Source organism: Chinchilla lanigera, unplaced genomic scaffold (assembly GCF_000276665.1).
Source record: "Chinchilla lanigera isolate Chin_1 unplaced genomic scaffold, ChiLan1.0 scaffold00054, whole genome shotgun sequence".
Taxonomy (NCBI): Eukaryota; Metazoa; Chordata; class Mammalia; order Rodentia; family Chinchillidae; genus Chinchilla; species Chinchilla lanigera.
The window spans coordinates 469,025-483,275 of record NW_004955455.1 but is presented as its reverse complement, the minus strand read 5'-3'; the positions used below and the strand labels follow the sequence as shown (position 1 = coordinate 483,275).

The 14,251-nt window shown below is 46.9% G+C and overlaps 1 protein-coding gene across 3 annotated transcripts in view; it reads right to left on the bottom strand.

Annotated features, from left to right (window-relative positions):
- Myo18b (myosin XVIIIB) overlaps window positions 1-14,251 on the bottom strand; it is a 258,854-nt gene that overhangs the window by 212,886 nt on the left and 31,717 nt on the right. For all 3 annotated transcript variants that reach the window (XM_005396137.1, XM_005396139.1, XM_005396138.1), the window contains exon 12: window positions 3,160-3,304. In XM_005396137.1, the coding sequence (XP_005396194.1) occupies window positions 3,160-3,304 (145 nt within the window). The remainder of the gene's footprint in view (window positions 1-3,159; window positions 3,305-14,251) is intronic.

The window sequence follows — 14,251 nt, the reverse complement described above, 5'->3', positions numbered from 1 at the left end:
CCACTAGAATCTGGGAGAGGCAAGGACAGATCTCCCCTGCAACTGCTGAAGAAGTGTGGCTCTGCTGACACCATGCCTTCAGGCTTCTGCACCCCAGCGCTGGGAGAGAAGAAATGACTATAGTTCTAAGCCATCACAGCTGTGGTAATTTGTTACAGCATTTTGGGAAATGAACACACCCTGAAATACACACAGAGAACACTTGCTTGGGGGGGGGCAGTACCTGCCCCAGTTTTAAAAACTTCTAATACAAACTAGGCATAGTGATGCTCGCTTATAATCCCAGCACACTGAGAAGCTGAGGCAGGAACATCACAAGTTTCAGCCCAGCCTGGGCAACTTAGTCAGACCCTGTCTCAAAATACAAAATAAAGAAAGGGCTCGGGATACAGCTCAGTGCAAAGGCCTTGGATTCAATCCACAGTACAACAAAACAAAAACACCCTCTCATGCAGTCCTGGGGTTTGATTGCATCCCTAAAGGTCATGCTTTGGAAACTAAGGGTCTAGCATAGCACTGTTTAGTGCCTTTGGGAGTAAATGCCCTCATCTATGGACTAATCCATTGAGGAAATCATGGTTTCACAGCTTTGGGGGAAAGGTTTTCTTATGTCTCTGACATATTCCCTGTCTGTCTTGCCATGGAATGCCTCCACCGCATCACACAAGACTATGCAAGAAGGCCTTACTAGATGCCAGTGCTATGGTCTGGAGCTTTCCAGCCTCCAGAACTGTGAGCCAAATACACTTCTCTTCTTGATAAACCACTCAGCCCCCAGGTGCTTTGTCATAGCAACAGAAAATGGGCTGAGACTGATCCAACTCCAGCATTTCACATATGAGAAAACTGAGACCAGAGAGACAGCTGATTTGCTTAAGGTAACACAGCAAGTTGGGGTTACAAGTGGGTTCCTCTTCTGTTTTTTTCATGGCCATCTTATAATTGTACATATTTATGCAGAACGATTTTATGTTTTAATACATGTGCACATTGTATATGGACCAAATCAAGACAGGCAAAGCTTGACAGGACTAATTACCAACAGAGCTGGATTTTTGGTATCTTTCCCTGACCCGGCTGAATGTGAGGAGAACAGAGGAATTTTCCAGAGCACAATCAAACAAGTGGGTGATGCAGAGGCACAAAGATCTTGGAGCACCGTGACCTTCCATGGAAATGGTGCAGAATAGGGGTCAGCAAACTTTTTCTATAAAGGACAACTAATAATTACATTCCACTTTGCACTCCATGAAATGCCTGAGTAAAAGCAGTCATAGACAGGTAAATGAATGGATGTGGCTGGGCTCCAATAAAACTTTAATTGTGGACACTATAATCTGACTAGCATATAATTTTCGCCCATCTTGACATTATTCTGATATATATATATATATATATATATATATATATATATATACTTTTTCATATAATGGAAATGCGTTCCATTATAAACTATTCCATTACAGATTATTCCTAGTTCACAGATGGCACAAAAGTGGGGAGCAGGCTGATGAGGGATAGGGACTGCAATGGGTGACCCCTGTGAGGACATGAGGTGGGGCTCTGACTGGTTACTGGAGCGATGCAGGTAGAGATATGTGCCCCAGGCTGGAAAGGGAATAAGAGCCTTACTCCCTGGCATGCATGGGCCAGGTTGACCTCAGTGACTGGTACCTGAGACAGAGATGTCAGAGCCCCCTGGGCAAAATGTCAGTGACACCCTAACAGCCAAGAAACCCGCGATGGCTCATGGCTGAATTTTGGGGAGGGCAAGTGACATTTTCCCAGCCAAGTGTGCCTAACCTTGGCTTGGACTAACTGTGCCATTCCCATCCTACTTATCCCTGACTCAGCACAACTTCTAGAAGTTTCTAGAATCAAATCAGTGGGTTGCTATGTGTGGCTCAAATGGATGATAATCAAAGGAAGGGAACGCAAGACCCACAAATGTGCAAATGGCAGGAATGATGGCCGTTGTTTCCCCCAAAGACTTTGTCATCCCTTAGGGGACAACTCAGACATCACCAGAGTCACCAGACAGACCTCAGTTCACACATGAGTTATTCCACAAATAAGTTCCAACTCTATATCCTGAGCCCAAAGGAAGTGGCTCTCTGCTGGAAGGAGCTAGGCGAGGACTCGATCACCATACAAGGGTCCCTGTACCCCATGAAGCAAGAGCCACATTGTTTCTGATCCCTACTGTCTCCCCAGAACCTTGTGCAGTGCCAAAGAAAGAGCAGAAGGGACCAGAGAGGGGAAGTGAGGAGCCTTGCATGCCAAATCAAGAGATTTCTCTTGAATTAGCAGATGAGGGGAAATCCCAGGAAGAATCTACACAGGAGAACACATAATGGCTCAGTGTCATAGAACAGACCCAGTAGTCAAGATGGAGATGGAGAAGAAGCAAGAGTGAAGCTATCAGCAAGAAGCCTATTCCAGTAGTCCAAGCACAACATTTTTAAGGGAAAATACCCAGTCTAAGGTCATGAGAGTAAAGATAAAGCTGGAATAGAAGTGATGCCACAGAGAGTATGTAGGGGCACAGTGAATGGCTGGGTAGGAAGAGGAAAAGGGCAAGGGGGATGAAAGGAGCCATTGAGAGGCCAGAGTTTAAAGAGGAATCATCAGCAAACAGGCAGTTACAGAGGGGGAGAAAGAAGGCGCGGTCAACCTTCAGGTATATACTGGGGACACCTTCCCAGTGTCTCTGGGGAACAGCAGCTTTGTTGCCGGCCTCCACCTTCTCACACATCTGCAACAGCTGCTCAGCCCAAACTAGCCATGTGTGGCTGGCCACTTACATTTAAATTTAAATTAAATCTACTATTGAAACCTCAACTCTTTGGTCATGCTGGCCGTATCCTGAATCCTCTATAGTCACATCTAACTGGTGGTCACTGCTGCAGACAACATAGGTAGAAAACATCTTCATTAGTGCAGAAAACCCTTTGCACAATGCTGGACTAGATCTGCTTGAAAACTCCAGTCCATTTCTGTCTCACCATCCCTGGTTTCACAGCCTCTCAAAGAGCAGCCCCAGAGACATGGATGGTGACAGACTGATCCTATCCTCACCTCGCTGAGAGAAGGGTCTTGTCAGACACCTGCCAAAGGAGACAGCTGGCCACCCAGGTGGGCCAAGCAGCAGGGACGTACCTTTACAGGCGCCCGCAGCGCCGAGGTGGTAGATGACCGCCAGCACCCGCCAAATGGCCCGCCGCTCACCCTCTGTGATACCCAGAGTCTCCATGGCACCCTGGAGCTGGGCAAAGGCTGCTGCTGCCTTCTGCTTGTCTTCAGGCTAAGAGCAAAGGGAGAGAGAAAGAAAAAGAGGTCATCATCAGAGAGAAAATGCAAATTCATGACTTGCCCGGGGTCAGTCTTGGAGGACTTGTGGTCAGTTTATTACCACAGTAAATTATCCATGATTAGGCTAAGGAGTGTTAGCATCCAAACTCCGACTGCTGGGGAAATTATAAAAATCACTTTGGTGTGACGCTGAGATTCAGGGTGTTCTCTAGTCACTCCCGTATACATTCAAGACAGATTTTTTGAGGCACTGCTCTGTGCTGAATCTGGCCCAAGGCTGCAGAGATTAAGCATACCCAGACCTTGACTTTGAGGCCTTCTCAAGGTAGAAGAGGAAAGATTCATAACAGGAATGAAGTGGGAAAAAGCTATGCGGGAGACTCTAGATCTAAGCTTTCAGAAGGGATAAGTCAGCCCATCCTAGAAAGTCAAACAGGATATTCTACAAGATGAGACAAAATTGCCGTTGACATTTGCAAGATAAATAGGCAATGTTGACCAATTTAATGTAACAGAGGTCCTGACAGGCAAAAAAAAAGCCACATACACAAAGGAGATTTTCAGAGACAACTGATGGCCCACTGCATGTTATTTTTGGAGACAGATCAGACAGAAAAGGGCGGAGACAAGGCAGGAGAAGCCAGTGGGATCAGAGCTTGAAGGTCTCAAGCACAATATTAAAGAGCACGGGCTTTAAACTCTAGCCATGGTTGGCAAGGACTGTACTGACCTGTGCTCCCGTATCCATTCCTGGGCCCATGCAGACATCATTAATCAATCAGGATCTCACAGCAAGCCAGTGAGTCCAGATTCATTTCAGGACATTGTCTGCCACCACCAACAACTAACCCGCCTTAGTGACCAAAATGGAATGTGACTGCCATCCCCAGAAGAGCAGTGGGAAACTGCCAAAACATTTTTTAATCAGCAGGAAAGAGAAAAATGACATGACCAAATGTGTGTGGGTTGTAGGGTTTTTGATGTATTTTTTCGGATTTATGATCCCAATTATGTTTGATTGAATATTAAAATGAGTTTGGAACGCCTGTGCACATGCCATCTGGCCAAGGAGACTCAGCCCAAAAGCCTGTGGAGGAGAGGAAGTGATCCGGGAACAGGAATTCTGGTGCCAGAATTCTGAGAGACTGACTTGCAGTCGACCAGCTCAGAGAACTTGGGTGATGAACCATGGTCTGTTCAAGCTGACAGGTCCTTAAATTCTGTAAAAGTCCCGCACTCAGAGATGAGACGCCGCTTGCCCAAGGTCACACAGCAAATTTAGCATCAGACACAAGATTAAAGTAGGCTTTTCTGACTCCCATCCCAAGCCATTTGTCCCTTCCACTCAAGCCACTCTTCTAACCGGGAAATGCATAAGGCTCATTGACCAATTGGGACGACATCAAAGCATGTGGTGACATTGAGAGATTCACTGTGGAAACATTTCAATTAATAGCAAAAGCATGTTCCACTGATCCATCATATTTCTGGGCCACCACAGGACCGCAGAATCCCTAGCAACCAGGAGCTCAACCTAGCAACCACAGCTGCTCCACTGGAGCCAGCAGAGGAAAGGAAGGCAGGCATCTTACCAACATGCTCTCAGTATTTATGAGATTTCAAAGTAGCAGAGAAAGGACGCTGGGAGGACAGCAGCAACACATTCATTATAGCACCACTGTCAGGTATGAGCATTTGATTCTAAATTACAGGTGGACTCCATCATCTGCCACTTGGCTCAGGTGAAGGACAGAATGGAAAAACATTCGCAAAACCTCATTTGCTACTTTTGCTTCCCCACAGTCCCATGTCTCTTAGGAAACACAAAACATGAACCAATAAATATATATGTTTCTGGCCCAGCTGATAGGATCTGATTGTGATTAGGATCAGGAGGATAGTTTTTTACACCTGTAAAAAACTAACTGTTTGTTAAACACCTATGCATAGTGCCCAACAAAAGCTGCTCCTTGGATCAAAAATCACAAAAACAGAAATAAGTTCAGTGAGTAGAACACATCAATGCACAGCCCAATATCTATCAAGGGAGAAGAGATTCACAAAGGAGGCTCTGCTCAGAGCACCCAGTGGTTGAGTTCTATGCAGCAGTGAAAAAGATCGAGACACTGACACAAGCAAACACACGCAGGAGTTTTATGGGCCCAATGCAGAGTCAAACCCAAAAAGTCACTGTCTCCATCTGTTTTCTACTGCTATAGAAAAGTTTGAGGCTGGGTGATTTATAAAGAATAGAGGTTTATATGGCCCATGGTTTTAGAGGCTGTATCCCAAAGCACGGTGCTGGCATCTGGTAAGGGTCTGCTTACTGCATGGTAACATCCCATGGTGAGGCAGAGCAAACTTGCTAGCTCGGGTCTCTTTTCTTTTCCTGCAGACTATCAATACCATTGTGGGGTCATGACCCTGGGGACCTCATCTAACCTTAAGTATCCCCCTACGGCCCACCTGAAATACCATTAACACGAATTCAAGCTGGACTTGGTGATACAGTACTCTGGGAGGCAGGAGGGTCACACGTTCGAGCTTAACCTGGGCAACTTAGCCAGTTAGTAAGACCCTGTGTCAAAATAAAGAACAAAACAAGAATGGGATGTAGCTCAGTGCAAAGGCCCTGGGCTCGTTCCCAAGTAGGGCAAAAATACACACACACACACACACACACACACACACACAGTGTGAGGCTATTTACATGAAGCCCAAAAACAGGCAAAAGTAACCCCAAGTAAGAGATGGCAGGTGGGACTCTGCATGGGGTCACTTGTGCTAAGAACTGCCTAGGAGGAGGCTCTGGGAACCTCTGGCAGAAGGAGGTATGTTTAACATCTTGATCTAGGGGCTGGGGATTTAGCTCAGCGGCAAAAGCGCCTGCCTGGCAAGCGCAAGGTCGTAAGTTCAGTTCCCGGTACCGGAGAAAAAAAAAAAAAAAAAATCTTGATCTGGAGGGAGGTGTTTGCCAAAGTGTTCAAGAATATAAACATCTCTGAGTCATTCATTTAAAACTAGCACAATCTGTACACTTTCTTATATGTTTTACTTCAATTTAAAAAAAAAAAATCAGTACATGAAAAAAGAATCTGATTGCGAGATGCTTGGGGTTTGTCTGGTGCAGTCAAAATCCCAAGGTCAACCAAAGATTGCAAGTAATTTTGTGGGAAAAAAATGAAATCCAAAATGTTCTCTTCATTTTCAACTGGGCTGAGTTTAGCGCACTCGCGGGACTCCTAAGATGCAGAGAGCAGCCAGGCCTGGAGTCGCAGCAGGCAGGAGCAGACACAGTCTCCACTCCGCACTCCCAGCCCTGTGGCTTTGCCCGCATCGCCTATACCTGCATGGAGGCCCAGTTTCCGCTTTTTAAAGGGAAAGTAATAATCCACAGTCCAAAGGATCAAGTGAGTCTCTCTGTAAAGCACTCAGCACATTAGGCGAGCATTCAAGGGTATTGAATAAATACTGGTCACCACCTCTGTCCCTCTAGGCTCTGCTCCACCTTCGGGGGACACTTTGCCCACTGATGCCCAGGTTCATGCCCAAACACCAAGGGAAGTAAATCACTCCTGGCCCAGCCCTCAAGGGACTCCTAGTCCCCTAAGTGACATAGATGTGCCAATGGACAATGACACACAGAGTGCTACATGCTGGACACTGGGCTGGGGTGGGAGGGGGCGTGAACAAAAGGGGCGTGGTGGAGCGAGTACTGGGGAGCAGTTAGGGTCTCAGACAGAAGGCCAGGGCTGGGAAACAAGGGCTGGGCCCAGGAACTCTGAGACAGTGGGTCACAGGCTTGCAAGCAGAGCCCAGGGCTATGCATAGGAACAAGGTGTGCAGCCAGAAGCTGCCCTCTGCTGCAGTGGAGCTTCCCTAGGCCTGCCTCCCCCAGGGTCCTCCAGTAGGGCTGGCTTGGAGCAACTCACTCACAGGCATGGAACCCAGCGCTCCCCTCCAGGGCCAGTGGGGTACCCTACATCCATCTCCAAAGCCAACCTACAGGGCACTCCCACCCTTCTACCCCTGGTGCCTGTAGCCAGCTCTGGGAAGAAAACTCTGGACACTGACTCAACCCATTCTGAAGACACCCTATGGGGATTACAGGGGGTAAGGCTTATGGAGAGCTCAGAAGACAGGACAGGTTCCCACCAGGGCCAAGAGCCCTGTGCCCCTTCCTGAGAGGCTCCACCTTGCCCACCTACCCCCCCCCATCAGTTTTCCCTCTGCACAGGCAAAGTCTGTGACCTGGGGAGAAGAAAACCATTCACCAAGCACCTACCAGTTACTTCTACCCAACAAGGCAGAGTGGGTCTGTCCACCTGAGAGCAGGAAAGCAAGGCTCAGAGAGGCAAAGACACAGGTTCAGGGCCATCCAGCTGAGGAAGGTCCAAGTCTTATGTCAGACATTTCAAGAGACCCATCCTTGGAATCACCCTGGGAATTGGGTGTCCTCCTTCCCAGTTTATAGGTGGAAAACTGAGGCTGCTGAGAGATTAAGTGACCTGAGGACACACAGTGGGTCAGACCCCAGAGCACCTGGCCTCTGTCACAACATGGGACCAAAGTGACAAAGTACAAAGAACAAACGTGTCAGATGCAGAGTCAGGCACACCTGGATCCCAGCCTTGCCTCTGCCACTTAAAGACTGCGTGCCTTTCGGCAAGTGACTTCACCTCTCTGGGCCCGGCTCCTCCTCCTGAAAAACAGATATATCACAATCCCTACCTCAAAGGGCAATTTGGGATTAAGCACTAGGAAGCTCCAGGTAGAGCCCCTGGCAAGAAGATGATTCCTGCCCTCCCTTTTGGAGACCATTTCTTCTCCATAGTTGACAACTGGGTCATAAAAAATAAATGCACCTCACCTGAAACCTGGGATGAGGCAGCCAGAAGCAAACTGCTAGGAGACAGGATTATCATTATTAGTACCATGGCTGTGGGGCACTTTTTTAAAACTCAGGCTAGGGTGCAGAGCAATAAATGATAGAGAATACTGTAATATGAAAGCTTTGTGGTTTCAAATGTGCCCTGGTATATAGCACATTGCCATTAAGTTTCACCTAAAGGCTGTATTACGGTGGGTAGTGCTACCATCGCTGGATGATGGCAGGGAATGCTAGAGGTCCAGGTCCTCAGGGGCCGCGCTGGAGTCTCAACACATCCGAAGCTCTCCCCTCGCCCACCCTGGGCTACAGCCGCACTGCACCGTCTGCTCTCTCCCACCCCAACCTCTTGTAGGGGGCTCAGTGAGGCGGGAATGCTCACCCAGGTCCAGCTCCTGGCCACCTCCTCCAGGCAGCCTTCCCTGACACACTCCCGTCCATGCCCCCCCACCTGGCCTCAGCCTGGGCACACACCCCTCTGCACAGAAGGACCAGCTAAAATGGCCACGGCATCCTTCACCCAAGACCCAAACATGAAATCTTTGATCATAGAGATCCAGCTAAGTACTTGTCACCTAAAAAACTCAATAAACAGCCATTGATGAATGAATGAGCTGCCCATGATATCCCCACGCAAGAGCCGTAGATGCTGGGGTACAACGTGCCCTCCCCTGAGCTGGGGCCACACCGCTGCTCATCACAGATCCAAGGACTCCAGGTGCCCGGGCTGGCTGAGGGATGGGAGCCCTGAGAGTTCCAACCCTTCCTGCAGGACTTCTGAGATCCCCAGCCATGTGCCTGCTCCCAGGACCCACACATAGGATCCCAAGGAGACATGAGATTCCACCCGCCACCCAGGACCTAGTAAAATAATACAGCAGTGGCAAATTACAGTCTAAGAATAGACCTCCACCAACCACGCTATGCAATGATTAGAACATTGAAAAGATGCTGTTTTAGTAAACTTGTGGTGAGTTTGGTATGTTCATTCAATCATTCACTCAACAAACTTTTATTTTGGACTTGCTGTGTGTATGGCTGAGGGCTAAGCCTGATGTCTTTGGCAGTGAACAAGACACAAGAACCCCAGCCCCATGAAACTGAGGGCTGAGGGGAGATAGACTAAGTAAACAAACAGTATGGTACAAGGTGAGAGATGGTTACCAAGGAAACAGCAGAAAACACACTAGCAGGAGGCATCTCCTTAGATAACAATGGGAGCCAAAGATAGTTATAGGGGACCCGGGACCAATACACAAATGTACCCAGTGCCTCAGGGAAATCAGTGACATAAAGGTTCTAAACCATGTAAATGGGCCACATTAGGAAAATAGTTCAGGGAATCAGGGCTTCTCTGTGAACATCTCTGTTCATTCAAAGACATGTTCATGGGAAGCTTGAATGATATACAGTTTGTTATAAACTCTGTAAAATATTCATAAGAAAAATACTGGAAGAAAATCCACAGAAGTGCTACCAATGGATTTCTCCCAGGTGATGACGTTATTAGTGCTCATCTTTCAGTTGTAGGACTTATGTGAGTTTTGTTTTGTTGTTTTACCTCCGTGGGATTCTCTTCAGATTTTTCTGCAGGAAGCATTATTAATTTTTAAAGCAGACTTTCATTAGAAATCTAAACTGGGGGCAGAGAGAGAAAAATCCAGAAAAAGAAAAACAAAACAAACAAACAAACAAAAAAAAAAACCACAGACAGGCCAGGAAGGAGCAAGGGTTGGGAACAGCGTACACAGCAGCTTGGGAGAAAATGAGCCATAATCGTGGTAAGAGCTGCTGTGGGCTGAGGGCCAGGCTCTGTCCAAGGGTTACACGGGCATCAGATCATTTAATGTGGGGACATATTAAAAGATCTGATGCCCACTGCCATCTGTGAGTTTTCAGCGGAGGATGGAACCAACTGTCGACAGGTGAAATCAAAATAGAATTCACCACAGCCAGAGAAACCAGCTAGCAGGAGGAGGAAGCTTCAGCCAGGGAAAAGTTGGGCTGTGGTGTTGCCAAATAGGATGCAAGAGATACAGTGAAATTAAAATTTCAACTAAACAATGGCTGTTTGATTTACAAGAAAGTCCTGATACCCAGTCCGGCAAGAATATGGGCCTCACCCACCCTCACTTACTTCACTCCCATCCAGGGATCTGTAAGGTGCCCCCTCCAGACAGCTTCCCCTGGTACACGCAGGGTGCTCCAGGCCTGCCCAGGCAATATTTGGGCATTAAAATTTATTCAGCATCTGTCTGGGACTCCATTTTAACTGGGCATCCTGTATTATGATGATTTGCTAAATCTGATAGCCAGGGAGACTCCTACTTAGTAAATCCCATGCTTGGGGGCATCCGCTGACACCAGATTCCCTTACAGAGACAGTACCTAGACCACCCAATCCTGGGAGCTTGCCCAAGCTTGTTTCAAAGGCCTGAGACTTTATTTTTTCCAGACTTTATTTTTGATTTTTGAGAGCAGAGAAAACATTTTCTTGGTACCTGCCAGGTATCAGAGAGAGAACAAAAGAACCCTCCCTCTTTGTTCCCATAAATCACTTGGTCTAAAAATAAAAAAAACACTCTACAGAAACATTGCAACAAAAAAAAAAAAAGGAAAGCCACTTCCAAGGCTTCCTTGGTATGAACTCACGCTGTGCTGGGTTCCTGGGTGCAGACTGCTAACAAACAGCACAGGCCGGAGAAGCTCAGTATAGCCCGCCTGGCCCTTTCCTCCTCAAAATCACCCAGAAAACAAACAGCACTTGCTGACTCAAACGGATTCACGTGCCCACACCAGGCCAGTAAATGAGGAAACCAGCGCTGGATGGCTTTCTGTCTTCCACCTTCATGATCAAGGTTGGGGCTCCTCGTGACCCCCACTGTGGGGAAAGGATAGGAAAGAACATACTGCAGCTATTCCCAGTGGAGAGGCGGTCAGGAAGGGGAAGAAGGAATTTAAAGATGGAGAGCTCTGCCCTTTCATCTACTGCAGAAATAGACGCCACTCCAGGGGTTCTCAAAGTGAGGTCCCTAGGCCAGCAGCAGAAACCGGGAACCTCTGAGCTAGGCAGTGACCCAGCCCAGAGCTGCCCCATCAGCTGCTGTGCAGGACCCCCGGCAACGCAAGCATGTGGGACAACGGAATTAGTGGGGTTTGTGGGAGAATGTGTGTTTAGCAGCTTTATCAAGGTAAAAAGGATAAACTGCTCAGCTTAAAATGTACAATCTCCTAACACACGGCTTCCCCTCATCCATGGGAGACACACTGCAAGCCCTCCAGTGGATGCTGGCAGTTGCAGACAGTACCAGCTCCCACACAGACTATCTTTTCCTACACAGATGCACCAACGATAAGGCTGAATTCCCACATTAGGCCCAGAAAGAGATTAACAATAGCTCATCAGACATAGAACAATTGAGCAATAATAACATAATAAAAAGTTATGTCAATGCAGTGTCTGCCTGTCTCTCTTTTTCTCAAGGTATCTTAGCCAGGCGTAATGGCACAGGACTATAAGTCCAGCTACTCGGGAGGCTAAAGCCAGAGGATTTCAGGTTCAAGGCAGGTCTGAGGAGCTTGTCTCAAAATATAGATAGATGGCAGAGACAGAGACAGAGATAGAGATAAAGACAGAGATGATAGAGACAGAGACAGAGGGGCCTGGAGTGCAGCTCAGTGGTACAGCACTTGCCTGGCATGTGCAAGGCTCTGGGTTCTAACCCCAGTCATGCAAAAAACTAAAAATCTCACTGTACTGTGTTCGCCCTTCCTCTTGTGCTGATGTGAGATGACACTGGGTCTGAAGGCTGGGCTGGAGTGAGGGGAACAGCGTAGGCACCGTGAGGTAACACCAGAGCCAGCCAGAGGGGTCACTCGAGCACAGTCACTGTGATCTGGCAGTCGATCTGATAACCAGGACACTGCTAAGTGACTAATGGGCTGGTAGAAGATACACTGGACAAGGGGCTGATTCATATGCTGTGCAGGGCGGAGCAGGAGTATGCAAGATGTTAGCCACCACTCAAAATGACACCCAATTTAAAACCTATGAGCTGTTCCTTTCTGGAGTTGTCCATTCAGGATTTGGGGATCATGGTTGACCATGGGTAACCGAAACCATGGAAAGCAAAACTGTGGCTAAGCGTGGTCTACTGTACACACATGAACCATCATCAAGGGAAGTCACTGAACATGTCTGTCACTTCCAAAAGCTCCCCCACTTTATAATCTCCCCCCCCCATACACACCCCACCCAATCTCCAGGCAACCATTAACCTATTTTTTGAGGGGAAAGCGTTGAGACAGGGTCTTGCTATGTATTTCAGGCTGGCCTTGAGCTCACTTTGCAGCCCAGGCTGGCCTCAAACTCACAATGATCCTCCTGCCTCAGCCTCCCGAGTGCTGGGATTATAGGCAAATGGATTTGGGAGGGGACCAGGAATCAAATTCAGGACCTTGCCAGACAGGTGCTTTGCCACTGAGCTATATCCCCAAGCCTCTCACTGACCTGTTTTTATCACTGCATATTAGTGTGTTTCCTGTCACCCTGAGATTTTTCACTCAAGACAATCATTTCGAGAGCCACTCATGTTCTTGTTTATATCAGTGGTTCATGTATTTTTATTGCTGAGTAATATTCCACTGTATGGCCATACCCCTTTGCCTGCTTACCTTATATAAACAGTTTCCAGGTTGGAGCTACTATAAATGAATCCAATACAAAGTTTTATGTGGGCATACATTCTCATTCACTTACATAAATATCTAAAATAGAATGGAATGTCACATGAGAGGTATGTGTTTAGCTTTTTCAGATATCTACCAAAATATCCTCCAAAATGGTTGTAGTATTTTATACTCACACCAGCAATGTGGGAACATCCTAGTTACCCTCAAATTACAATCAGCACTAGGCATAATGCATCTTTTTAAATTTAGCCATTTTAATAATTACGTAGCAGCATCTCATTGTGGCTTTAGCTTGAACTTGTTTAGTTAATGACTAATGACTTAAGTGTGTTCTCCTGTGCTTACTTACCAGCCATTTACCTTCAGTAGAGTGTATGTTCAATCCTGTGTCCACTTTTTGTGTCACGTTATTGCATTTACGAGTTTTGAGTTATTTTTATAATCTGGACACAAATCCCTCATCAGACCTGTGACTTACAAGTATTTTTTCCCAATGAGTGGCTTGTCTACTCATCTAATGTCTTTCACAGAGCAGAAATTCTTAATTTTCTTAACGTTAATTTGCTCTCTTGAGGGCTATGATTTTGGTGTCGCATCCAGGAAATCTTTGTACAACCCAAAGTTGTTGTGGATATTTTTCTCCTGTTTTCTTCTAGAAAGTTTATGGTTTTTAGTTTTACATTGAGGCCTACCTCTGAGCCATTTCTGGTCAATTTTTGTATATAGTGTGAGGCATAGCTTGAAATTGATGTGCCGGGGTTTTTTTGCATGAGGTTATATAATTACTCCAGCACACCTACTTCCCAGACATGCATATTTGGAAAGAATCTCTGGAGAAGACATTATTTACTCCTTTCCACCCGGTAAACTCATACTAAAACCCAGGTCAAATGTCCTTTTGAGTAAGATGCCTTCCCTGTTTGAGCCCTATTAGCTCTGCCAACTACCTGCGGTGCCCTCAGCATTTCATGCAACCTCCAACGTCTTCTTGTCTCACACGACTGCATCTAATCCCATGCCTGCCTTCCCTGCTATGGCAAAAATTCATGGCTAAACGGAGTGAAAGAGGGGGCTTCAGAAAACAGCTGTTGAAATATAAACTAATAAAATATCAAGAAGGGAATCACTTAGCTTTTTTCAGCAATTATGTACCCATCTCTCAAGGTCTCATTCAGAGACCAAGTGCATCAGGAAACCTCTCTGACCTCCTCCCCTGGGGATTTACCGAGAGTCCCTGTCGGCTGATTCAGGCCAAGCCCTGCACTCAGCACCTTCAGCGCACCATCTCCCCCAAAGCAGACCGCTGCTACTAGCATCTGTTAACCAAAGAAGATACAGCAGTTTGGAAAGGGTAAATTC